Here is a 25536-nt window from a genome sequence, read left to right as displayed (position 1 = left end):
ATACCCTAAAAAACGAAATCAGAACTAGTGTTCTTAATCTTTTAAATCCAAGGTTTTCTTTCTGCTGTGAAGTTAAAATTATGCATAAGTGTATCTGTAGTATCTTTTTACAGGAAAGCCAGATCATTTTAACAGTACAGGCATAAGGAAGACTACATCCCACCAAAAAACCAGAAGTGTATGGAATGTAGCCTTTGAGGTGGGGAAACGGAAGAAGTAGCCATGTTTGCTTTACATGAAACAAAGTGTTCAAGTTTTGATACAGGAGAACCTCTTACCTTCAGGAGACTTGATCTTAATATAAACAAAGTATATACTTTTTTTTGTTCATGAGACTGAGTTTTCCCTTTATTTCACCAGGATGTTCTGATGAGCCTGGCCAAAGCTGTTGCAAATGCTGCTGCCATGTTAGTGCTGAAGGCCAAGAATGTAGCACAGGTCGCTGAGGATACAGTCCTGCAGAACAGGGTCATTGCTGCTGCTACACAGTGTGCGCTCTCTACTTCGCAGCTTGTGGCTTGTGCGAAGGTGAGGCTAGCAGTGTTTGTGAGATGGCGAGGTATTGTTTGGACTGTATGCTCTGTGCATTTCCAATAGTCTCGGATAATATACTGCATTAATATCATGGCTCTAGAGTTATGCGGTATCAAAGTTGTTGATTAATAAATTGTCACCCGTAACAGTGGCAATCAGGAGCCCAGAGGATGTGAGGTAATCTCCAGAGGAGGTTCCACAGATAACAGAGCCCATCTGATTAATCACTAAAATTGATAAAAGAAAAAAATATTAGCTCAAGAAGCACAGCTTGCCTGGGGCACCTATGTAAGTTTTCTAATAAAGCCTAGAATTAGGATGGGTTCACCTCATAGAATCACAGAATAGTTTGAGTTGGAAGGGACCTTAAATATCATCTAGTTCTAACTCCCCTGCCATGGGTAGGGACACCCTCCACTAGACCTCATCTAAAGCTATATAATTAAAAGTTGGTATTCTTGCTGAAAATAAAATCAAGTTAATGATCATTGATTTTAAATATATTTGCACTAATTTACAGTAGCCCACTTGTTTTAATAGATCCATTGCTTTTGGCCAAGTACTGATTTTCGATCTAAGCAAATTACACAGGAGTTGAGATCAGACTTCAAATTCTGAAGTCTGCAATTGGAGCATTATGCCTTCTGCAGCCTTTTTTGATCTTAAAAATAAATAAAAGAAATACTCAATTTTAAAAATTAAACAGTTTGCATTTCCTACTTGGATGCTGCCTTTGAAGTCTACAGTGTCATCTTTTGCAGGGAAACGGGTATTCAACTGTTGTGAAACATCCAGAAGGTTTATATTAAAATTAATAGCCAATATTAAGTATTAAATTTTCAACATTTTCCTACTTGATTTCTCTGGCTGCAAGGGCTTTTTGTAATGCATATACATATGAATTTTCATTATTTGGACTTGATGTTCTTACTGCCTGTGAATTTCTTCAATATGGCATGAGACACCCAGTGGCATCCTGTTTTCCTCATAAGATATGCATAGTTTTCCCATTGCTAAAAGCTGTCCAGATATATCTGAACAAAATGGGGGAGGGTTGTTTCTAATTTATACATTACAGGGCCTATTACTTGTTTTGTGGCCTCAGAAGTAGAATGTTGTTTGGCTTGTGCCAAGCACTACTTTTATTTAAACAAACAAAAGGCTGATATAACAAGGCTTTACAAGACCAATTCCAATTAAGATTTCATTTTATTTGGAATTCCAGGGTTTAGAAGTCTGCCAGTGGACATAGTTACTCTGGAGGGTTTGGTTCATGCCTGCCCTCCAGAACAGTGTCTAGTGTTTTCTCAGTTCAGTAGCTGCTGAAGAAGCATGAAACAAGGTGGGGGCCTCCATTCTCAGCATCTAAATTGAGATTAAATTAACGATATGCAGAGCCCAGATTTCTAATCTAGATGTCTGAAGCCACCTATTTAAATACTCACTTTCAAGGTTTTCTGTCTAGGAGAACAGATAAATTGAAGATTAAAAACTAATGTAGTACATGTTTCACTTGTTAGTGGTTAGGAAATTTGCAAATAAGCCTTTTCTGAACGCTTTGTGTCCTTTCCCATGCAGGTTGTGAGTCCTACCATCAGCTCTCCAGTGTGTCAGGAACAGCTGATTGAGGCAGGGAAACTGGTAGACCGGTCAGTGGAGAACTGTGTGAGGGCCTGCCAGGCTGCCACAGATGACATTGAGTTACTGAAGCAGGTCAGTGCAGCTGCCAGCATTGTCAGCCAAGCCCTGAATGACCTCTTGCAGCATGTCCGCCAGTTTGCAAGCAGGGGAGAGCCCATCGGACGCTATGACCAGGCTACAGATACCATCATGTGTGTCACAGAGAGTATTTTCAGTTCAATGGGAGATGCTGGTAAGTTTCTCTAAGGGACAGTAGCTTTCCATGTTTGAGATGTGCACATTTCAAATAATGCAAGTAAAAAAACCCTTCTCAAGTGTGCTGTGCTTCTAGGCTAGCACTGTCATGCTAGGTAGTCATTCAACCCATAATATTAAATCGGCAAAATGTACATAGCTGCATGCTACGTAGAATGAATGTTCTGTGAAAACAATCAATATCATGCTAAAAGATCACTGTAGTGTTTTTGTCTGTTTTCCACCACTGCTTCACTTCACAGAATTGCATAACAATTTCTCATCTCCAAATATCAAGTCAGGTACCTGGGTGAATACATTCCAGTGATTGATTTTATTATGTGTAGATTTTGTTGTAGATTTTGAAACTTAGCTCTGCTTTTTTCTGTGATGTTTCTAAAATGTGCAGCTTCTAGAACAAACCAAAACGTGAGATGCCTTACATTTAGCTGATCCAATATGAATTTTCAGTAAAGAAGCAGTAAATTACTTAAAATAGTGAAATTTCAATAGTTATAAATGTTATGAAGTAGCAACAGCATGTAGGGGCAGTATCAACTTGAAATCAAGACAATTCATAGAAAGTTTAAAATGGGATCAGTTCTAAAAAGCAGTTATGGTGAATAGTATGGTTTGGGTCTTTTCTTTCATGTTGTATAAAGACAAGGCCAGGAGACAAAATATTTCAGTCATAGTTGTATTCATATTACAGTTGATATGAACAAGCTAATCTTTTATTGTAGAGTAATCTTAGTTGTTGTGTTTGAGGTAGAACTTTCCGATGATTCTTTTTTTAAGGAACTGTCATTTCAGCCATGCAGCACTCTTCTAGAGGAACACATGCAAGGAAGTAATTAGTGAAATTCTCACTGTATTTTGACCCTAGAATCTTCTTTGAGACATCTGAGTGATTAAAATTTTTAAAAGATGCACAGGAGTGTTTGCTAAACCATTTTAATCTTCGCATTGAAAGCTGTGGAAAAACTTTTTCCATGCTCTGTAGCTATCCTAAGGAATTTAATTAGTGTAGATGTGCACAGAAAAGCATGTCAAGTTTTATGTTTAGCTGTCACTCATGATTCAGCTTCTGTACAGAAGGATGCAGTAAAAGAGATGGCCTTGGATTTATTTTCTGTTTACAGTCAAAGATCTTGTTGTGCAATACTTAGTTTTTAGTAGAAGGCATTCAGATTCCAGTCTGTGTTTCTAACTTATCATTGCACTCCTGCGGTTGCAATTTTAACAGCAAAGAGATGGTGGCTTGTGACTGCTGTATTACTGCCCAATCAGGTTATTCTTTCTGTTCTATTTATTGGCTCAGTACTGTAAGAAAGGGCATTTAAAGGGGATTTTTTTCCAAGTGGAATATTTGGACTGGGAGCTGAGTTAGCCATTATTGGTAAATATGTTAATTGCAAAATTGCATACTGGGAAATAGTTGGTAATAGCTAGAATATTTTAATTTTTTTTTTTCTGTGCCTGACCAGAGGACCCTGGTAGGAAGGCATTTAATTCTGAAGCCCACAAATCACCTTTATGTTTGAGAAAAATGCTGCTTTGGTTTTCTTTCCCATGATTTTTTAGAGCATTTGAAAAGAATGAAGCCTTAGACCCAAATACATCTTACTTGATTTGATAACCTACAGAAAGCCAAAGGCTTTATGGGTTCAAGTCTGTTATGAACCAAATTAATTTGCTCTAGATAGGGTATGTAACCAATTCAGAAGCATTACTGTTTCATCTCTGTGCTTCACCATGACTAGAACATGACTCAAGTATCTTAAATATACATCTTATTTTTGGACAAAATGACCTCATTGGTGCTGAGTCTCTTTCGACAGAGTTCTTCATTTAGTTTATATTAGACAATAATTCTCCAAAACAACTTTCTCAAAAGAAGAATAGGTGAAATATGGGTAAGTTTTAATAAAGGAGTGAAATCTTGGCTATAATTTGAAAGCAGAATTATTAGTCTTCACTGGGCCAGGAGTTTCCTTGAGTTGTATATTCAAAATTACACTAAGGTATTGATTTTTTTTTGTTTTGTTTTGTCTTGCTATCTAGAATGCAAATAACTTTTTTCTTAATCTCCAATGTAGCCATTTTGTTCATTTATGTTGCAATCCAAGATTTTGTTTATGAAGCTTCTAAGTTATGAACTATTTGTGTATTGTGTTCAAGTCAAAAGAATATTTCAGCAAATGTAATGTTATTCTCATCTTGTTGAGATGACTTTTGAAACCAAAACTGAAATGCAGAAAGAAGGAAAGTAAAAATAGAATTGTATGCCACAGGTGAAATGGTACGGCAGGCCAGAGTGCTGGCTCAAGCAACTTCTGATCTTGTTAATGCCATGAGGTCAGATGCTGAAGCAGAAATCGACATGGACAACTCTAAGAAGCTTCTGGCTGCTGCAAAGCTCCTGGCAGATTCTACAGCCCGCATGGTTGAAGCTGCAAAGGTACCAGGAAAATGAACTACCTTAAAATTGAACTAGCTTAAAATTGTATGGTTATACCCAAAGAAGAGATGGTATGTGGGATATTATAGATAGGGATAGTAGACATGTTTTTTCTTATCCTGCAAATGTTCTGCATTTAATGACTTATCCTAGGTACATTCAGAAGAAACAATTTATTAGTTACCTGGGTTTTTTTAATTTTGTTTTTAAAAACTCTTCTTGCACTGCTTTGCTTGCCTGTGTACAGGGCAGCCATGACTCAAGCCATCTAGGGCAGTTACCACCAGCACTGTGGTGCGATGTCTTGTAGCGGTCTACCAATACAAATGGAACAACAAACCCACAGCAACCCCTTACAAATATCTCTTAAAAAAAAATTGTTAACAAAGCAGCTCTGCCTCTGTTTGTCTTAGGCAGTTTCCTCCACGTGAGCAATCTTGCCTGTGTTGTTGCCCACTCCCTGCTCTCACGAAAGAGGCAAATATCTAACCTTTTCTTTCCTTTCTGTACTAGAAACCTATTTAAATCCACTAGGGAGGAATATGTTCTTTGAATTGTTTCCCAGATCCTGCACTTAAATGATGTTTACAGATCAGGACCAGCCGTTCTGCTAGGGCTCTAGAAGGTCCATATGCCTAGCTACAGAGCATATTCTTGACTTTCTAGTACTTTCCCAGACTTCAGATGGAGAAAACCTACTGGGTTAAATCTCAGGCTTTGGATTGCAGTTACCGAAAGGCATATTGAATTGGGAATCTTAAAAACTGTTTTTCTCAAAACCTACATTAATCTAAATATGTTATTACAGATCATAGTGGAAGCAGTTTACAAAGGCTTTTTTCCCAAGCACCTAAAGTAGTATCTGAAGCAAATATTCAACTCCTTCCTCAAAGTATCTCAAGTATTCAGTAACAGCCTTGCACTAGCAATAAATTTTCCACCTCAAAATCTTGTAACATTTTAATGTTGTTCTAAATTTCGTTAAGATAATATAAGGAAAGTAAAGGCTGATGTAGCAGACACTATCTGGAGCAAAAGCCTTGATATTCATCTACGTTTTCTCCAGGAACTTTTACTGAGGCTCTGTTCCCCCCCCGCCCCAAAATTTTGTGCAGGGAGCTGCAGCCAATCCTGAAAATGAGGATCAACAGCAGCGTCTGAGAGAAGCAGCAGAGGGACTGCGGGTTGCTACAAATGCTGCTGCACAGAATGCCATCAAGAAGAAAATTGTCAACAGATTAGAGGTTGGAAACTATATATTGTTGAATTTTCAGTTTACTCCATTTTGGTACTTAGTATCTGTAGATAATTTCAAGCAAGTAGAAATGCATGTTTCAGGAAAAGTGCTAAACATAGAATGATAGCACTGTAAGCTCAGTTCCAGGGTACAAGGCTTAGAACTAGAGATGCTAGTATATGATACCATAGTCCTCAGAAAATTGAGCAACTTGAATCACTGATGTAGTAATGTAAGAAATTGATTCAGAAGGCATTTGCTGGTGGCTTAGTTAAAAATTAGAACAGCTGAGGTTTCAAACAGCTGAGGTGAAACTACTTCAGTAGTGTTTTACTTTATCTGTATGATCTCTCATTTACACACAACATCTTTTGGTGCTTTTACTAGTATATCTGCCAGAGTTTCATGTAAACTTCCGTACACAGGTATGTTGAATTGCACCATAGCCAATTAAACTGGTAAGTTATTCAGAGAATCAAAGAAGCAGAAACAAAAGTGAAAAGTTACACCATATCTGGTAACACAGCCGAAGGGGAGAAAGGCAATGTACTGTGCACGAAGGATAAAATGTCTGAAGTTTGTATTGTAGGCAAGGTTTGATCTTCCCATTCTTAGCTAAAATGTAGAAAAGACAGATTAAAAAAAAGCCTTTCATCATTCCTAGTTTCCAACTGTGGTTTTACAGTAGCCTGATTCAAGTGCAATGAGATTAGAGAAACAAGGAGGATCTGAGTAGGTAGCTGTGTTCCAGAAATGCATTTATCTGGTTAGAATCAAAAATCAGGAGTATTTCAGGAAATAAAGGCTGATGTCTCAGTTTCCTAACTGCATGCAAGAAAGCTTTATAGAAAGTACTTTTTCTGTTTTGCTGTTATAATATATATTGCCTTACAACGGAGTGAAATGTGTAATGATAAGAATGAACTTCATGCTTGGTTTTATTTAGTGGGCCAGTTAAAGAAAAGTATCGTACAGCATGTTGGAATACCTTGGATAAATTGAATTTTTAATTTTATAATAGGGAGAGATGGATAATAAGACTCCTAGATATTTGATGAAGGCCTTCTCAGTGCTTTTAGACTCAGTAATACCAGTATTTGGTACCTCTGCATCACTGTAGTATCTTTGCTTTTGCATAGAGCAATCTCAGTAGTCTTCGGTGAAAGGTGTTAATACAGCAGTGTGAAGCACTGTATGTACTTTGCCTGTTTCCTCTGACCTTCTTTGTAAGGAGCTAACTGATTAGACCATTTCTGGCCTGACTTCTTTTGGTCATATTGCAACCTAAGCTATGAAAGAGTAAGAGCTTAGAATCCTCCTAGTTCCACCTTTTTCTTTATTGGCAAGTTAGTGATGGATAACAGTGTTCAGCTCATTTTCATCTTGAGAGAAGAGCAATCCTGGGTTTGCTTAAGACAAATCAAATTAAGGGATAAAATGTATTAATCTGTCAAAATTGGTACTGTCAAAGTTACCTATAATATGTATTTCATCCTCTGAATTACTCAGTTTTATCACTGATTTAACTGTTTCTTTTTCTCCAAAGATTGCAGCTAAACAAGCTGCAGCTGCTGCTACTCAGACTATTGCAGCTTCTCAGAATGCAGCTGTTTCAAATAAGAACGCAGCAGCCCACCAGCAACTTGTGCAGAGCTGTAAGGTAAACATCACAACCCACTGACAAATAACTCTTGAACTCTTGTGTTATGGGGTACTGAAGATTACCTTGTGTAATAATACTGTTGCAACCTCAAAGGGATATTTAAAACAAAAACAACCAAACAACCAAAACCAATATCACACACAGTCATCTGTATGAATTCTGGAGAACCCTCATTTATTGTTATCCATAGTGGAGAGCTTTGAAAAGCTGAGCTACTTGACTGTTACAAATACCCCTGCAAACACCTTACTAGAAAGGATTGGCAGGTTTATATATATCAGCATGTATTTGTTGAGTAACAACCAAATCACCTGAAGCAAGTGCTTTTTCAGTGGTGCCTGGCAACAGGCACAAACTGGAACACAGAAAATTCCATCTTAACACGAGGAAAAACTTCTTTACTCTGAGGGTGACAGAGCACTGGAACAGGCTGCCCAGAGAGGTTGTGGAGTCTCCTTCTCTGGAGATGTTCAAAACTCACCAGGACGCAATCTTGTGCAATGTGCTCTAGGTGATCCTCCTTTTAGCGGGGGGTTGGACTAGATGATCTCTGGAGGTCCCTTCCAACCCCTACTGTTCTGTGATTCTTTTGTAGGCAGCTGCTATTTCAGTATGAATTTAAAAAAACCCAAACAAGCAAGCTGATTCACTGGATTGTTTACAGTTCATTCTAATTTTAACTTGAAAATGATTTATTAGATGGCAGAGAAGATACGATACCTACTTTTATACTTATTAGCATTGCACTGCTGAAGTAAGTTTTGTTGTGAAATAGATGGACAAGGACCATGAATCTGGGCAGTCCAGGAGCAATACACACTTTAGAATGCTCCAGCCATACTATAAAGCTTGTATTGTTAGAAGTCAAGGAAAAGTAGGCTGAGGTACTTGTTTGTAAAAGACAATGTTTTTCTGAAAGCAAGGCATTCTCTTGAAAAATCTGTCACCTCCTCTACCAGCATTTGAACATGCAAAGGAAGTAATTCAAAATACTTTGTGTACTTAATTTTGCAGAAAAGTCTTAGATTATCTTGTACGATCTTTAAACTAATGAGTAGCTTGAATAAAGATTTTTTTTAAGTAAAAGAAGAATGTCTTTGAAAAATCCTATTGCATATTAATTCAGTTCCATGGAATCCTAAACAAATTCTGTGAAGGCACGAGAGTATTGTACCTGTGAATAGTACAGTTGTCTTTAAGGGGAGTGCGGAGAGGGCTTGCTTTAGTGTCAGAGGGTTTGGAGTTTTTATTTATCTGCTAAAAGCACCTTCCTTTTGTTTATTATAGAATGTTGCAGACCACATTCCTCAGTTGGTGCAGGGTGTAAGAGGAAGTCAAGCTCAGGCAGAAGACCTCAGTGCCCAGCTTGCTCTAATAAATTCCAGCCAGAACTTCCTTCAGGTGAAGTGAATCAATCACTAAAAAGTATTTTTTAGTGCTGTATGGTTTTAATTGTGATAAATAAGCCGTAAACTGTGAAGAACCATGTAAAGAAGTTCATCACTGACTGTAAGCCATGGCTAAGGAGAATTTGGTTTCTCAGATGAGAAGGCTGAAGTATATTGAATCTGTGGAGAGTGAAAACTGCCAAAATTGAGGATAAAAGTAACAAAAAAACTGAAACGTATGGAGAAGAAACATTCATAGCTATAGCACTTGCCTTCTGGAAGAGAGTTTAATGAGCAAGATGAAGAGGATTCAGCATCTTACTATGCAGAGGTCTGGATATGTGAGATGCTGTTGTAACTTTTCTTAGTGAAGGTAAAGTTAGTGTTGCAGCAACAAGCTCCAGAATTCTTCACAAATAAAAGGGAATATTACCATGTTTTTTCAGATACTAGCCTGCACACATAATAAATCCTGATTGAAGTTTTGAACAAAACACAAAATTTGACTCTGTGCTTCTTCCATAATATCTTTTAAAAAATAGGCAAAATATTGAGCATCGATAGCAAACTATTTGGTTTATTGTTGACATTACAAGAAACAAACAGAAGAAACCAATTCTCCCTGTAATGACATGGTCATTACTTGGCACCAGTTAGTCCTGCCTGAAATGTGGAATGGAAATGAACTCTTTCATTGGCTGCTCTTAGCAGGTTCTTCACGGTCCCATGTAGGCAGAGGTACTGCGAACAGTGCTCTCACTCCGAGTGTTTTGCTCTATGAGTCCATCTGGAGTCATTAAAATGATTAATCTCCCCTCTGGCTGTATATATGTACCATGGTGATGGTGAGCATTGGCAAAATATTTTGATTGTATTAGCAGCAAACCCTGTGAAGAGTCATTGATTGAATATTTTTTTGAGGTTTTCAATTTATAGAATTTTGGCAGAGTTTAATATTTAGAAACATTGAGACAAATTTGCCATCTGTGCCACCTGGACCTGCTTGTACCCCACGGATGCTGAATGGCTAAACTGCACGTGTAAATATTTTTCAGTAGTCTACATGAGTACTCAAAGGCCTGAGGTAGACATTGGTACCAATGAAGTAGTCATTGTACTAGTAAAGCACAAATGAGTCCTGCTGTGGAGGACACTGCGATGTGGAATTATGACAGGATGCAGCATATGAATAAAATGCTTGGATCTAAAGGTGCGTGGTTAAGGATAAGGGAAATGTATGAAATAGTCATTACAGGAAATCCAGAAACCTAATGAGTGTGTGAATGGAGGAAGCAGTTTGTTTATTGAATCCTAAGCCGCCTTTAAAGAAAATGAGCTGGTAAAACCAATCATGTTCATTGCTTTTCTTTGAACAGCCTGGAAGTAAAATGGTGGCATCTGCTAAAGCTGCAGTCCCCACTGTGACTGATCAAGCAGCAGCAATGCAGCTAAGTCAGTGTGCAAAGAATCTTGCTACCAGCTTAGCTGAGCTACGAACTGCCTCGCAGAAGGTAGGTAAATACTAGTTTTATTCAGCTGAAGCAAGATGGCTTGGATGGTGGTCACAGGCTCACTCCTGCTTGGTGCACTGTGTCTACCCCAAGGGAATGGCTCATGCTCAGGCAATGTTCACTTCGCACCGTTGCTTTTTGTACACAGTTTGTTCAGACTTCCAGGTGGCTTCAGTGTCAGAAAGGGGAGGGAGAAGTGGCAAGAGAACTGAAAAGCTCATGCTACCCTTTCCATACCAGAAAGACAAGAGGAGGGTATACCCAGAGCAGCACATCAAAGCTCTGAGCTGCTGTTACATTTGAAGGAGAGCGGGCAAAGGGGAGCGTATCTCATGCACCTGCCAAACTGAGGAGAGCCCAGATATGTCACTGCTCTGGTCAATGTTGTGATTGTGAACTGGAGCTATCATCTCTAAAATTCAGGGAAGCATAGGCTATCTGTGTTTCATGCACAGATTTATAAACTATGTATAGGTTGGTTTGGTTTTGGGGGGGTTTGGGGGGGGGTGTTGTTAGGTTTTTTTGGTTGGTTGGTTTTGTTTTTTTTTTTTTTTTTAAATCAGTGGAAAGTCCGCACTTTTTTTGTGTGTGCACTGAGGCACAAAACCAGGACTGTAGCATATAGGTAGCTACAACTGAGCTAACGTTAAAATTTTCAGCTCTGGTACTGATAATTGTGGGCTGCCACATCAGAGTTCAGTGTGACTTTAGTCATGATGCATAGTTAGGCTATTTGTCAAAGGTGAAGTCCAGACTGCAGCAGTTATTTTCTCAGTACCTGGACTGCTTAGTGTGAAGGAATGTGTACACAAGTTAAGTATATCTCATTCCCCTGGTGGCCCTTAACAGTGTGTTATTCTATTCACAAACTAAGAATGTTGTGCAGGAGTTTGGAATCCATGGTGTGTATCACTTAAAGTGCCCACAATGGCCTCTAAAGTCATGAGAGCAAGAATTTGGGGGGCGGGTGATTATATCTGAAGCATTTGCTATTTCCAATGGTGGCTTACAGCTGCTAAGAGTGATATTGATCTGATTTCTAAATAGGCTCATGAAGCATGTGGCCCAATGGAAATTGATTCTGCTTTGAATACAGTCCAGACGCTCAAAAATGAACTGCAAGATGCGAAGATGGCAGCTGTGGATGGACAGTTAAAACCTCTCCCAGGAGAAACTGTAATTGAGGAAGGATGTTCTTCATTTAAAAACAAACAAAGTTAGCTGTTAAAAAATTTTAAGTATTAGAGGCATAACAAGTCAGGAGGCTTTGGATAATGATGACATGGACAGGATTTTGCATTAATTCTCTTAAAAAGAGTATATATTCCTACCACACCAGAAGCATGTTCTGTAGCAGAATTACTCATAGGACTGTAAGGCCTTTTTCTCTATTGCACAAATTACAGATTAGTAGCAGCGATGTTTCAGTCTTTTCTTGTCAAAAAGAATTTCTTTTCAATAGTAACAAAGATGAGGACTCAATAGTTAGTTCTAAGACTGCCAAATAAAACTTTTCACTCTCTAAGCCTGCCAGGACTGGCAAAAACTTTCATCTCCTCAGATGAAGGTATTGATTTCCATTGTTAATTATAAAATAGTTTTGCTGTTCGTATTACCTAATATGTTAATTTATTTCACCCTGGACAGGGAAAACATGCTAGTCAGGTTTCAGAGGAACTCTGTGTGTTTGGTAGCTGAGGTAAAAGCTTGATTTTTGTGAAACGAGGATTTTTTTTTAGTACTATTTAAAACCAAATGTGTTTTAGTTGAGCTTAAACAAAGAATGCTGTCCTTTGCAATTTTTCACAGCTTGAGAAATGCGCTCAGGACCTGGGAAGTACATCCAAAGCAGTCGGTTCATCAATGGCCCAGTTGTTAACTTGTGCTGCTCAAGGGAACGAGCACTACACAGGTAGTTTTATTCATAAAGTCTCTGCAAAACCTCTGCTTTCCATAAAATACTTGATAGAAGGTTTCTTTTCACAAACTACTTAAATCAAGGAATTACTACCTTTTTTTTATGCTGATAGTGAATTGTGGCAATTTACTAGGAATTGCTAGCGTGAATAATGTGCTTCATAAAAGAATAGTGTTGCAATCTGCTGTGTGTCTGTATATAATCAGAATAGAGACATCTGTTGTTTTTGTAAATATATGCCACTGATGCTCTGTGAAGGACAGAACTAAAAGATAACGCAATTAAAAGGTCAGTGCCACTGGAAATGTTGCTATGTCCTTTCAGAAGGTTAAAAGGGTCTTTGGATATTTTTTTGAAGCACAGGATGCAAACATACTCGGGATAGTTTGGTGATGTTTAAAACTGCATCTCTTACTGTATGTTACCAGCTTACATGTATAATGCAGCTAGTGTTTCTGACTTGTTGATCACATTTGTATAGGTTGAGTTAAAGCTAACAGGGAATGTGGGCACACATATTTTGCAATTTGTTTTTGTACCTATACTTTTAGAAACCAAACCCACCTTAATAAAGAAAATGCTCCTTGCAGGGGGGAAAAAGGTTCGCTCTTAGATGGTAAAATGTTCTGTCTCCTTACTTCAGTAAGAAATGAAAGCTGTTGATGCAAATGCTACTGTAGGATTTTAAGTATTACAGATAAAATGCATTATGGCAATTACTGCTTCATTGGATATAATCAGGGCTACGTAACCTACAGTTGCTTTCATTTGAAGCAGATGTAATTGCATTAACATGGCTCGCGTTTCTATCATGTAGTTATTCAAAAGTTGGCACTGGGTATTTGGCAAAGGAATACAGGTATTCGCAGCTGATACCAAATAATTGAATCTAGTAGCTCTCGTAACATCAAGCTATGAGACCTGTTTGGTTGGGAAGTCCTACAAAGCAATGAGTTCCTTTTCAATGCTTGTATAACTATTTTATATCTCATACTGTCTTGGTATGAAAAAACTGTTGTGTGCTCAAGCAAGCACAAGTTTTCAGGTATTATGACATTCTGCTGTTTTGCAGTGATAAAAATTCTTTACAGCTTTTATTCACTATTTAATAATTCCCTCTTGTCTGCAACTGTCACAGCTTCTTTTCACTTCGTACTGAAAGTCATTGTAGAGGATGAAAGCAGCACCAAACTGAAAGCAAACAATCAGACCTTTTTATTTTGTGGAGCTGTGATAAATTCAGTCAAACTTAAAAGATGCTTACTGGTACTCTAAATAAAGGAAACAAAAATGTGTGGGTATTTTTCCTGAAATGTTTTTTAAATTAAGAATGTAGAAAGCTCTTTGTGGTTTGTCAGATAGAAAGGTTGTAACTGCAACATAGGCAGTACTATTTCTCTGCCTAGCTTGGCTTTACTTTGATATATACTATCACTTGCTTTTCATTGTCTTCTAAAGTTTCTGTGTTTAAAAAGGCCTTGCACTTTGCCTTGTTGAACTTCATGAGGCTCACACAGGCCCACCTCTCAAGCCTGTCAAGGTCCCTCTGGACGTCATTGCTTCCCTCCAGCGTGTTGACCGTACCACACAGCTTGGTGTCGTTGGCAAACTTGCTGAGAGCGCACTTGATCCCACTGACCATGTTGCCAACAAAGATGTTGAACAGTGCTGGTCCCAATACAGACCCCTGAGGAATGCCACTTGTCACTGGTCCCTGTGGTCTCCATATTGGTTTTCATTAAGGGCCAAAATAAATTTCAAAAATAGAAGAATGAGACCCTTATACAGCCACATGCCTTAGCACTAGAGCTCATGAACATCCTATAATGTTGGTCAGACAGACCACAGAAACTAATTTCATGATGTCCTCTCTGTGACTTCAGTTACTTTCATGTGCTTATGCTCTCAGTGATGTTAGCTTCAATCAAGTTGTATCATTCCTAATGATCTCTCAATTTTTTTAATTGCTTGAGCATAAGCTATTGCTGTGTATATTGCCTAAAAAATCCAAAGTTGCGTTTTTCAGAAGCGGCAGAGATGCTGTGGCTCTGAAGTCATGTACACTGTTCTTGCAGAGAGTTGCTTCCACCCATGGCTTGGAGTATTTTTCCTCATTTCCAGGTTTTGAATTTTCTTTTTCAGCGCTTCACTAAGACCTAGTCACTGATGTAGAGCTGTGCCGAGAATGTGGTCTTTAGGATGTAATATTTACTTCATGGCTTTGCTACAGGCATTTCTCCAGGCAAATGATGCTGTATTTCAAATGTGTCCATGTTTGCAGATTTTCTTTTAAACTGCATTTGCAGTGTTGTTTTGTAATGGGTCATTACCTGCAAATTCATCTGTCATAAAATACAAAGATTGTCTTCAAGGGTGCTAACAGAATCATTGATGCAATCTGAACACAGGAGTTGCTGCCAGAGAAACTGCTCAGGCTTTGAAGACTTTGGCTCAGGCAGCACGAGGGGTTGCAGCATCTACTACCGACCCTGTGGCAGCACATGCAATGTTGGATTCAGCAAGGGATGTCATGGAAGGCTCTGCTATGCTTATTCAGGAGGCGAAGCAGGCCCTGGCCGCACCAGGGGATGCGGATAGTCAGCAGAGATTAGCCCAGGTAAGTTGTGACTTGAGCAGCTACATGCGGCTTATCGGTTTCTGAAGGGGGCCTACAGGAAAGATGGAGAGGGACTGTTTATCAGGGAGCGTAGTGACAGGACAAGGGGTAATGGGTTTAAGCTGAAGGAGGGTCGATTTAGATTAGATGTTGGAAAGAAATTCTTTACTGTGAGGGTGGTGAGGCACTGGAACAGGTTGCCCAGAGAGGTTGTGGAGGCCCCATCCCTGGAAGTGTTCCAGGCCAGGTTGGATGAGGCTTTGGGCAACGTGGTCTAGTGGAGGGTGTCCCTGCCTGTGGCAGGGGGGTTGGAACTAGATGACCTTTGAGGTCCCTTCCAACCCAAACTATTCTATGGTTCTATGAATTATCAAACACCCAGTGAAATTACTTAGAACACAGCATTAAATGAGAGAGAACAACAGAAAACAAGGCTGCAAGGAATATCAGCTTTCTATTCCTTCTAGCAAGTTTCAGATAGTAACATCATGTTTATGTGAAACAATGCAGATGGTGCGAAGCATGTCATCTTTTAGAAAAATAAACTCATACAAAGATGCAGTGAAGTGCTTTTACCCACAACATATTTGAGTAGGCTGCCTGACTGCAAAAATGAAACAAGTGTTAAAGTGATCATTATCAAATGAAGGATCTGTATTCATGTTTTATTCAAAAAGTGAATGCACATCTTCTACACAGGTGGCCACTGCTTTTGAAGAATTTAAGGAGTAACAGGTTCTTCTGTAACGTTTTGAAAAGTTCTGTAATTGGTCTGTTTTAAGTAACGTCTTATCGAGGAGACATTTGTTTTAATCAGGACTTTGTTGGAAAAAGGTAGCATGCAAAAGATTTCTGTGATTAGGAATGGTAAACTTCAGGGGCATTATCTTCAGTGCTGCAGCCTTTATCCCAGGTGCCAGGAGCAGTTGTGGAGCTGCCCTGCCAATGCTCTCCTATCAAATGGGCGAGCATAAATAAGGACTACTGCTAGACTACAGGTGAGCAGACCAAGAAAGTCACAAGCCTCAAAAATGGTCTCCTTAGAGTCAGAACGTAGGAACTGCTGGCTGTAGAATGTGCCTTTTATTAGATAAAAGATCACTTAAGCCTTTTTTGGTGTGGATGTGTTTACTTCTGTGTTGCAGGTGGCAAAAGCAGTGTCTCACTCCTTGAATAACTGTGTGAATTGTCTGCCTGGACAAAAGGATGTGGATGTGGCCTTGAAGAGTATTGGGGAATCTAGCAAGAAGCTCCTTGTTGATTCGGTGAGATGTCTTTTAACATAGAAATAACTTTCAGATCTGGGTTCCCCATGTGTCAAATTATTATTAATAAATGCACCCTAAGTATACCTGATAAAAGTTTTGTTTAAGTTATGCAAATTTAAGTAGCTGCTACTTTGGCTGAAATGCTGTTCCTCTAGTTTATGGGAAAGGTGAAATGTGTCTGTGGCTTTTGAAGGCAATATTGAAGTTGCTGTCATAGATCACTGTAATAGTTTGTTTTTTTGAAAATGCCAACTGTGACTTAACATTTTGAAGAATATGAAAACTAGGAAATTATAATCCATCTCCCACCTAAAAGGGATCAGTTCTGTTTAAAGGAGTATTGTGGTCGGTCAAAAAAAATGTTTGGTGCATCTATGGTTTTGTGCAAGGAGAAGAATTGTTATATTTGTTTATCTGTATCCATGTAAAAAAAAAATACACCACCAAAAAAAAACCCCAAAACAACCGAACCCCACACAAAAAACCCCCTAAAAACTGTGGTGCACTGGTAAGTTGCTGGAAGGTTATATGATTTGAACAACTTTTTTCTGCACCTACCAGTGATCCTGCTACCCTGTGAATGAAGGAGGAAATGTGTTTTGATATGTTTGTGCCATGCCTTTTGATAAAACCAGGTCAGGAGTTTAGTGTCATTGTGAAGACCTGCCAATACTTGTGTGGTGTTCTGGAAAGCTTGTTTGTGGAAGTGAATGATGACTTGGAGACCAGAATTCTCCAGCTTTTGCCACTGAGTTCATCACTTCAAATTTCATGGTTGAACCATAAAACATCATCATCTCTGTCACTTGAAAGGCTTAACTACCCGTCTGTCCCTTGAAAGAAACAGCAGGACTAAGGTCATTGTATAGATTTCTGATTGATAGCTCTCCCATAGCTGGACTATTCTGCATTCCGAATCTGAATTGCTAGCCAGTCCAGTTGCAGTACTCTGTTCTAGCTTGTATGTGAAGCTCACTACTGTTCTTGAATTGTGTTGAACTTAGCAATTGTGAAGGGCTGGTGTGACGTGACAGACAATAAAATATGGCACTTGGTCTCTCACAGCTGCCTCCAAGTTCTAAGTCGTTTCAAGAAGCTCAGAGCGAACTGAACCAGGCAGCAGCAGACCTGAATCAGTCAGCAGGAGAAGTCGTCCATGCTACACGGGGCCAAAGTGGGGAATTGGCTGCAGCCTCTGGAAAATTCAGTGATGATTTTGATGAATTTCTTGATGCTGGTATTGAAATGGCTGGCCAAGCACAAGTAAGTTTTTTATCTTGTAAATTTGGAGCAAGGATTATCTTGGGCATAGATTCTTGCAGTGCAGTATCTTGGTTATCAAGTAGTACAGTACAATGTGCTAGTGTGAGCCTATCCAAATATGACAGGTGATGTTTGCTATGAAGCAGTCATCTGTAACTGGTTATCTGGCGGGAAGTCAACCCAGCATTTCTGGTTTATGTAGGATATTGGTATTTGTTCCTGTTCCCAGTCAGAAATATGACTTTGTACTCCCCTGTCTAGTTTGGGCTGTTAACTAATTTGAGCTGTATATCTGAACAGCTGAACCTCTCAAAGCTTATGGAAAGGGTTGCTTGTGTTTTGGTAGAACTACCATGGAGCATAATTTATGTGAACACTGTTCAAAATTTAGCACCTTTCTTTGCTGATTTTCAAATGCTTTAAGTAGAGGGAGGAAAAGATGCATTTCAAATCCAGAATTGATATTACTCTAAGGTGGGTGCTGCTGTGGACCTACTACAGAGTGGAGCAAGCATTTGAACAGGGCTGGCTAAAATGCCATGGATCTGACAGCAAGCACTTGGACTTCTGTTCAGCGTTTTAAAATCTGGCAGAGTTCTAACTCAGTAACAATCAGGAATGTTGTCACATATTACCTAGCTTATTCCTAGTAGTCTAGGTAGTCATTTGGAGATATCTCCTTCATTTTATCTTAGTGAGTTTAGGTGTACTGAATGACTCTAATTGGTCATTTGGAGAGGATTTAGCCTAGCAAATGTCAGCATATAAAAAAGGTCATGTACCAGGAGAGCTAGGACAACTTGCAGAAAAAAGAATCTGCAGACTGTTTTGCCCTAGTTAGTAGGAGGAACTTGCAAACCTAAGAAATGAGTGTCAAAAGAAAACTAGCCAGAAAGCATTGAGCGTGCCAGGCCTTTGAAGTCATTTATGAAGTGTCTCTGTAGAGCAGATGCTTTGTAGATCGAGCTGAGTAGAGAGGACAGTAACTGGTGATTATTCTCCATCAAAACTTAATCATTCAGGTTTCAGATCCATGAAGTGAGTTAGGCACCAAGTATCAGCTGACTCTGTGAAACTGAGTAGGAGTTAGGTACCTGACTGTCTCTTTAGCCACGGGCCTCATTGACTTTTAGAATGTTTTGTTTGAGGCAATTCAATGAAGTCAAAGGTAGAAATGATACTGCAGATAGCTACTTGAAAAGAGAATTCCATCTGCTGATGACCTTGTGGCCCTTGCAGATTTGCTTATCCTGCTGACATAGGGGATGATAAACATCTAAGTTATTAATGGCTGATCTTTCAAAAGAGAATGCCTTCTGTCTCTGTCTAGTTATTTTGCCTGAACAGAAGCAATGTGAGGTGTTTTGGATGCCCAGCAAAATGTTGGGATAGGGAGGAAGCATAATGTGAATATAGAGTAAAAGCTAGTCACTTTAGCTGAGAAACATGCAACCTCTTTACATGAAACCCTGAACAGCCTGTTGGAAATGCACTGCCAGTGATCATTGACAGAAGAATCTAGTCACAGCTATTTACTGTGATAATGCCGTACTTCCCTGTAATTGCATGTATATGCAGGTTTTCCTTTTCAAGCAATGGCTTAAAATAAGTAACAGAACATCCAAGTTGGAACATCTACCAAAGCAGACTTATAGAATCATATTTTCTCAGGATAAGGAGGGATCTTTGTGTGAGTAAAGATGCTAGAGAGCGTGTGGGTTACACAGAGGATGATAGAATACAGAGAGCGTACACTGACCGAATAATGTGGATCAGTTGTGCCAGGCAGAGACGCATGAGAGTCTTGACAACAAAAGCGTTGTTCAACTAGTAGTAAAGTTTCTCCGTTGCTCATTTGTGAATACCGTCATTGTTAGAAACCAAGCTAATTGTTGTATGGGTTTCGTTCTCTGTTGTGTAAGTGAAGCTAGAGGCACCTGTCTGGTGAACAGAGGCTTTGGTACATGTCCTTCTCTGGACTATGGTCTCCCGCATGTCAGTTGTTTCAGGTGGATAAACAAACTGGATTTCCAAATGTGGTTTTAGCGCACACTCTTTATTGAAAATTCTGCATTTAATGTTATGCTGCTGTGGTTTTCCAGACTAAAGAGGACCAGATTCAAGTAATAGGTAACCTCAAGAGCATCTCCATGGCTTCCAGTAAGCTGTTACTAGCTGCCAAGTCTCTGTCTGTTGATCCTGGAGCTCCTAATGCCAAGAACCTGTTAGCAGCAGCAGCAAGGTAAGGATGTTTTTCTAAGATATTTGCTTTTCTCTGTGGTATTTATGATGTGTTTATATATTCTTCTGCTATTGACAGTTAACTGAGTGGTTGGAACCTGCAGTTCTATTTAAATGAAAGTAGGCTGGAGGAAAGCTGCTTATTCTGGAATAGTTCCTTAACTGGCATAAGTTGTTACCTTTGGTGAAAATAAAAAACAGTAGTTGAAGAGTTAGCCTAGTTTTTGAAAGGGACTAATGTCTTTTACCTACTGTTTTTTTTTCCATCTGTGGTCTGACAAGGCAGTAGCTAACAAGAAAGCCTCTCGATCTCTAACAAAGAAAAAAAATTGAATAATGTTCTTATATAGAACGTGCTTAAAAATCATGTTGTGGCTACCTATCACTAACAGTGTGTATGTGTGTATGCTCAAGAGCTCTTGAAAGGGTTAGGTGCTGTGTGTATTTGGTGGAAGATACCCTTAAGGATTCTGTCAACTGTGCCCTGAATTTCATCTTGTAGACCCTGTTTCTCAGTCAAGGTGCTCAGTGTTTATGTGAAAAATAACACCGCATTTCAGTGTTTGGCTGGATAATCACCTCCCTTTCACTTTGTCAAATCCTTTTCACAATTATTTTTTTCCAAATTAAGTTTTTATTCAATTATCCCAGTTTGTAAATGCAATGTTCAAATACCAAACTGGAGGGGGACTGCTGAAGGACGGATAGACATCACACCTATAGTGTGATACCACACCTATAGTGGATAGACATCCACTCCTTTAGTAAAGGACTTCTTAAAGAAGTTATACTACTTTGTCATATTTGTTTAAAAAAAATCTGACATCCATCTTGTCTCCCTGGGAAGAAGTAGCTTCTAGGAAAATTGTAGGTCATCAAAGGCATGCTGCTTAAAAATGAAGGAGTTGCATGAACATTTGTTATTGCAACAATATCAGACTGCTACAGACTTATGCTTTAGGTTTGGAACGTTTCTGTTTGGAGCATAGAGGAAGTTAGCGTCCCCAGTGAAGCCCAGTTAGTTGTTAGTTTCTGCCAGGCTAGTATTCCCTCTGTAGAAGCACGTAATTAAAAAAAAAAAAAAGAGACACAAGCAATGTAGAGCCTTTAGATGTTCTGTTTTGCGATGCTGTCAGCGTGAGTACGTATGTCTGCATGTGTAAGACTGTACGTAGACATCAGATAACCATGAAAAGTAAATACAGTATCAGTTCTCAGCTTTATTTCCCTTCTCAAATCCTCTGTGGGTGTTTGTGACAAGCTTGCCAGGACTCTATTCTCTTTCCCTGTTATGATATGGTCAGGGTCAAGTATTTTTACTTTCTCTTTTCTCATGAAAATGAAAAGAGGTGCAGCTTCCTTTGTTTCCTGTTTATAAGATGGCTTATCTTTTCATTTTCCTCTGTTCTACAGTACTGTGATTAATCTGGTATTTGTTTCCCTTTCTTCCCCCTTTGTTCCAACTGTAGTAGACACTCCAACTTTTTCAGTAGCTTTGGCCTCCTTGTGGAGGCATTTTTCTTTACTTCCTCTGACAGTCTTATAGGACTGCAACAGTGGTTGAGTTCCCTGCAGGATCCAAGTATTTCTATGCTGTATTTGATGGAAACAAAGGTGGCTTCTAGAGTCCTAGCAGTCCTCTTCCACTCCGGGCTTGGTGTTTGAAGGGCCACCTTCCCGGTTCTACTGCTTCCAAATAGCTTTAAAAGTAATGCTTGTACAGTGGATGTATTCCTTGATACAGGTACCTGGTGGGTAGTAATGATATTCATGAGACGACATGGCATCCTGTACACAGCTGACAATTCTAGTCTCTTATCAAGTCATGGGTTTTCTCTGTAATCACTGATATTCTGAGTCAATGTGCATTGTCTGTCTTTTAGATTAAAATCAACAGTGGACAAGATATTTTTGCATGAAGTTTTTCTGGGACTGAACAGAACCTTCCATTTTTGCCATCTATTCATATGTCTGTGTGCAATGACATTTTTCTGATGCATAGAAATCGCTGATGCTCAGGAGGTTGAGAATCCATCATTTGTATTGATGTTATGTTGGTGAAGCCATGCATGTTGTTTTTCAGAGATAGATAGTAATTATAAAAATATTTGTATACACACGCATATATTGACTTGGAGAATATCAATGATTAGTTAAAGAAAAAACCCCAACTGGATAATAGACTATATAAATATATAGCAGGACTACATGTGTATAATACAGTATGTCAGATAGGACACAAGACATACATATGTAGCAGTCCTAAAAGGCAGAGGAAGTTGGTGAAAATGGCTTCACAAGGACACCAAAACTACTGGAAAAGGTAGGAGTCTCAGTTAAACAAATCTGTCTACTAGTTTCCATTCTTCTTGCCCTGGAATTAAACATAAAAGCTGGTGTATATGTAAGAAGCACATCGTCTTTCCATTTTCAACAGTGTGATACCATCCATCTATGTAATCGTGTTATCGATGTTACCAATCATGTTAGCAAGTGCCAGTTTTCCTACAGAGAAAAAAGTCCAAATGCCATGCAGAGTTTTCAAGGCCAGAGGAAAGCATATTCTCCATGGACTCCGATTTCACTCATTTTCTAAGTCACCATAAGAAACAACACAAAAAACTTGCATTCCACTATAATGTCACATTACAAGCTCAGTTTTTGCAAATTGGTGACAACATGCCTAGCTACAGAAAATGATCTTTGATTAATAACAATGAATGGCATTCTACTTCCTCCTGCAAAGCCTCTTATTTTAGAAGCTACATTCCTATGTGGTTAGATGTTAGTCTAAAATCAATGTAGGTGTAATGAATTTTGTTTAATATCAGAGCATTCATCAGAAACACAAATAGTCACTATATTGTACATCAGATTGGGCCTGTGCTCAAGAGCACCAGAACTGTGAACTCACATGGAAATGTAACACAAAAATATCTTGTTCTCTGTGGATTTAAACCTAAGAGAGCTGATGCATGCTGACTCAGAGAATAGTAATGATTAGAGGAGGGAGAAAACAACTTGATAACAGACTATAGAAACATACAGCAGGATGATATGTGTGTGTGTAATAGAGTATGTCAGACAAGACATGAGATTTTGATAGCAAAGGGTATATAATATAACTTTACATTCAAACCTTGTTTTTGACAGACTGGCCACTTGTTTCTCCATCTTTTAAGACTTCTGGGGTGCTAGTTGAGCAATGATTCGGTTAATAACAGACCTGGAGAAGTGCTAAAATACCTTTTAGCAGCTGAGCTATGTCACTGTGCTAGCGTAGTGGGTTGACCTTGGCCCGCTGCCCTGTGATGTTTTGCCCTTTCTTAATGATGTTCTCCCAGAGGTGCCACCAGCTTGGCTGCTGGGCTCAGCTGTGTCCTGCAGTGGGTCTGTTGGAACTGTCTGGAACCAGCTGTGCCTGGCATGGGGCAGCCCCTGGCCTCGTCTCACAGAGGCCACCCCTGCAGCCAGAACCTCGCCACAGACACCCAATGCACTTGCTGCTGGGAGATGAAGCTTCTGTTTCTTCTGGACTAACTTCTCAATTGTTTGCACCAAAGGGATAGTTTTTCAGGTGTGCACTATCGAATGTTTTAGCATTTTTTTGCTCCTGTGAAGCTTGTTAAAGAAGAGGTCTCTAGCTGAACTGTTTAACATAGGGTTAATCCCCAAACACTGAAAAGAAAAAAAATTAGAACATCAAAGTTTTTGAAATCTTTATGTAGTGTGCAGTTAATGAAACAAAAGGTTTAATAAGAGGAATGGTTTAACTTTAAAATATACTTTTTTCCTTCTACTCTCTTTAGAGCTGTGACTGAGAGTATAAACCAGCTTATCACACTGTGCACCCAGCAAGCTCCCGGGCAGAAGGAATGTGATAATGCACTCAGAGAACTGGAGGTATTACTACATTTCGAAAGTTCTTATGAATAAAAATGGGCCCAAAATGTTTGTTTCCTTTGTCCAATTAGCTGCTGCCACTATCTTTTCAACTGATATCTGTGGCAGGGGTTTTAATTGCGTACGAGGTAAGCATAGAACTTCTGTGAACATCTTGTAGTTTTGGCCAGAATGGAATTTGCTGCCCTGTCCCCATCTCCTCTTCCCTGCCTCTCAAAAGGTACAGTTTAGTCCTTATTATTCATACTTGCTGTGAAAATAGGAAGAATCATGATGAGATGCACATTCCCACTACCATCAGTGCAGTGGAGGGAGCTGCAGTATCTCAGTTTCTCTGCTTATAGAATGTTGTTACTGACATCTCACTTTAGGATGACGTTTATCATCTTTTACCCTGTTGCTCCCTGCCATTTCTTAGCATAGATTTTTGATGCCTTGTATCTGCTTTGCCACAGCCAAGCTGATACGATGTGTGTCAATACAGGTTTTTGCACGGTATGTTCCGATTCATGAGTGAAATCTTTGACTGGCTAAATAGTGAGTATCAGGTCAGTTGAAAGACCTCAATCTAAGGCTATGCAGTTAGCACAGAGACAGCTGCTTACAATAGTAGGAAATATTTTGAAATAAGCTAAGTGTTTGTTTGCTGTTGAGGTCAGAACATCAAGGGATGACTGGCCTGTGTAAAGAACAGAAAACGCCTTCAAGCTTTTTATTTCTACCCCTTGGTATCTAAAGGATACAAAGGTGATTTCAGTGCTTTTGTAATATGCCAGTCCATAGTCGTCATACCAAAAAATAGATACAAGTTTGGCTAGAAGCTGCTTTGTACTTCCGAAGTCTTAATTTCTTGACCCTAGGTTAAAGGGAGTGGCAGCAAGTCCAAATAGAAAGAAAAAACTGGAAATCAGGCTGTAATGTAATGGTTGCCTGAAATCACTGCAGAATGTAGGGGTGGAGCAAGCAGGGGGAATGAAGCGCCATTTCTCAGGACTTCCTCAGAGACAAATGGGGAGAGGTCTGCAAAACAGCAGGGATGTGAAAGGTCAGAATTCCCAGCTAATGAGCCACAGAAAACGAAGAGCTTAGGGGTGAAAAGTAGGGCAGAACAGCCTAAAGAAGTCATTGCAGAGGGTTCTGTGCCAATAGCGTGGATTGCGAGCAGAGCCCAGGCAGAAGGAAGATCTGTAGCATCTTGAATGTCAGGAAACGCTTGGTTGAGGGGGAAATCAGCGAGAAAAGCCTGGGTGTACAAAATGAGATTAATTTCAGAGAAAAGGGAAACTGAGGCAAAACCACACAGTCCTGAAACTAGACGGATATCAAAGCGACCTGAGGAATCTGTCAAATTTTGGGGAAAGCATTCTCAGTAGTCTTAACTTTCAATTTCTCTTTACAGTAATTTAAGCTCTTACCTCTTCCCTTCGTTTCCCCAAATCATAGCCTACCATTTCTAGTCTCCCCAAGGCTTCTTAGAAGTACTAAAAGGTACTATTTCTGTAGAAAGGGTATGTCTCAGCTTGGATTTGACAAACTGTAAGTATACTCTGTAGTTTTCCCTGAAGACTCTGGAAAACTGTGTTTAGAGAGGATCTTACCATATGATCTCCAGTGAGATAGCTAAACTTGCTCAGCATTTCAGCTGAAAGGATTAACA

The 25536-nt window shown here is 39.3% G+C and overlaps 1 protein-coding gene across 1 annotated transcript in view; it reads left to right on the top strand.

The window, feature by feature from the left end:
• Positions 1-25536, top strand: part of TLN2 (talin 2) — a 190936-nt gene that overhangs the window by 113551 nt on the left and 51849 nt on the right. Inside the window, exons 19-32 of the mRNA XM_054837153.1 lie at positions 361-528; positions 2113-2407; positions 4704-4870; positions 5986-6114; positions 7654-7767; positions 9058-9171; positions 10535-10669; positions 11717-11845; positions 12479-12581; positions 14996-15204; positions 16350-16469; positions 17538-17735; positions 19838-19977; positions 23786-23879. Of these exons, the coding sequence (XP_054693128.1) occupies positions 361-528; positions 2113-2407; positions 4704-4870; positions 5986-6114; positions 7654-7767; positions 9058-9171; positions 10535-10669; positions 11717-11845; positions 12479-12581; positions 14996-15204; positions 16350-16469; positions 17538-17735; positions 19838-19977; positions 23786-23879 (2115 nt within the window). The remainder of the gene's footprint in view (positions 1-360; positions 529-2112; positions 2408-4703; positions 4871-5985; positions 6115-7653; positions 7768-9057; positions 9172-10534; positions 10670-11716; positions 11846-12478; positions 12582-14995; positions 15205-16349; positions 16470-17537; positions 17736-19837; positions 19978-23785; positions 23880-25536) is intronic.

The sequence above is a fragment of the Grus americana genome, chromosome 10 (assembly GCF_028858705.1).
Source record: "Grus americana isolate bGruAme1 chromosome 10, bGruAme1.mat, whole genome shotgun sequence".
NCBI classification, from domain to species: domain Eukaryota; kingdom Metazoa; phylum Chordata; class Aves; order Gruiformes; family Gruidae; genus Grus; species Grus americana.
Note: the sequence above shows the minus strand (reverse complement) of the source record. Positions and strands in the feature narration are given on the sequence as shown.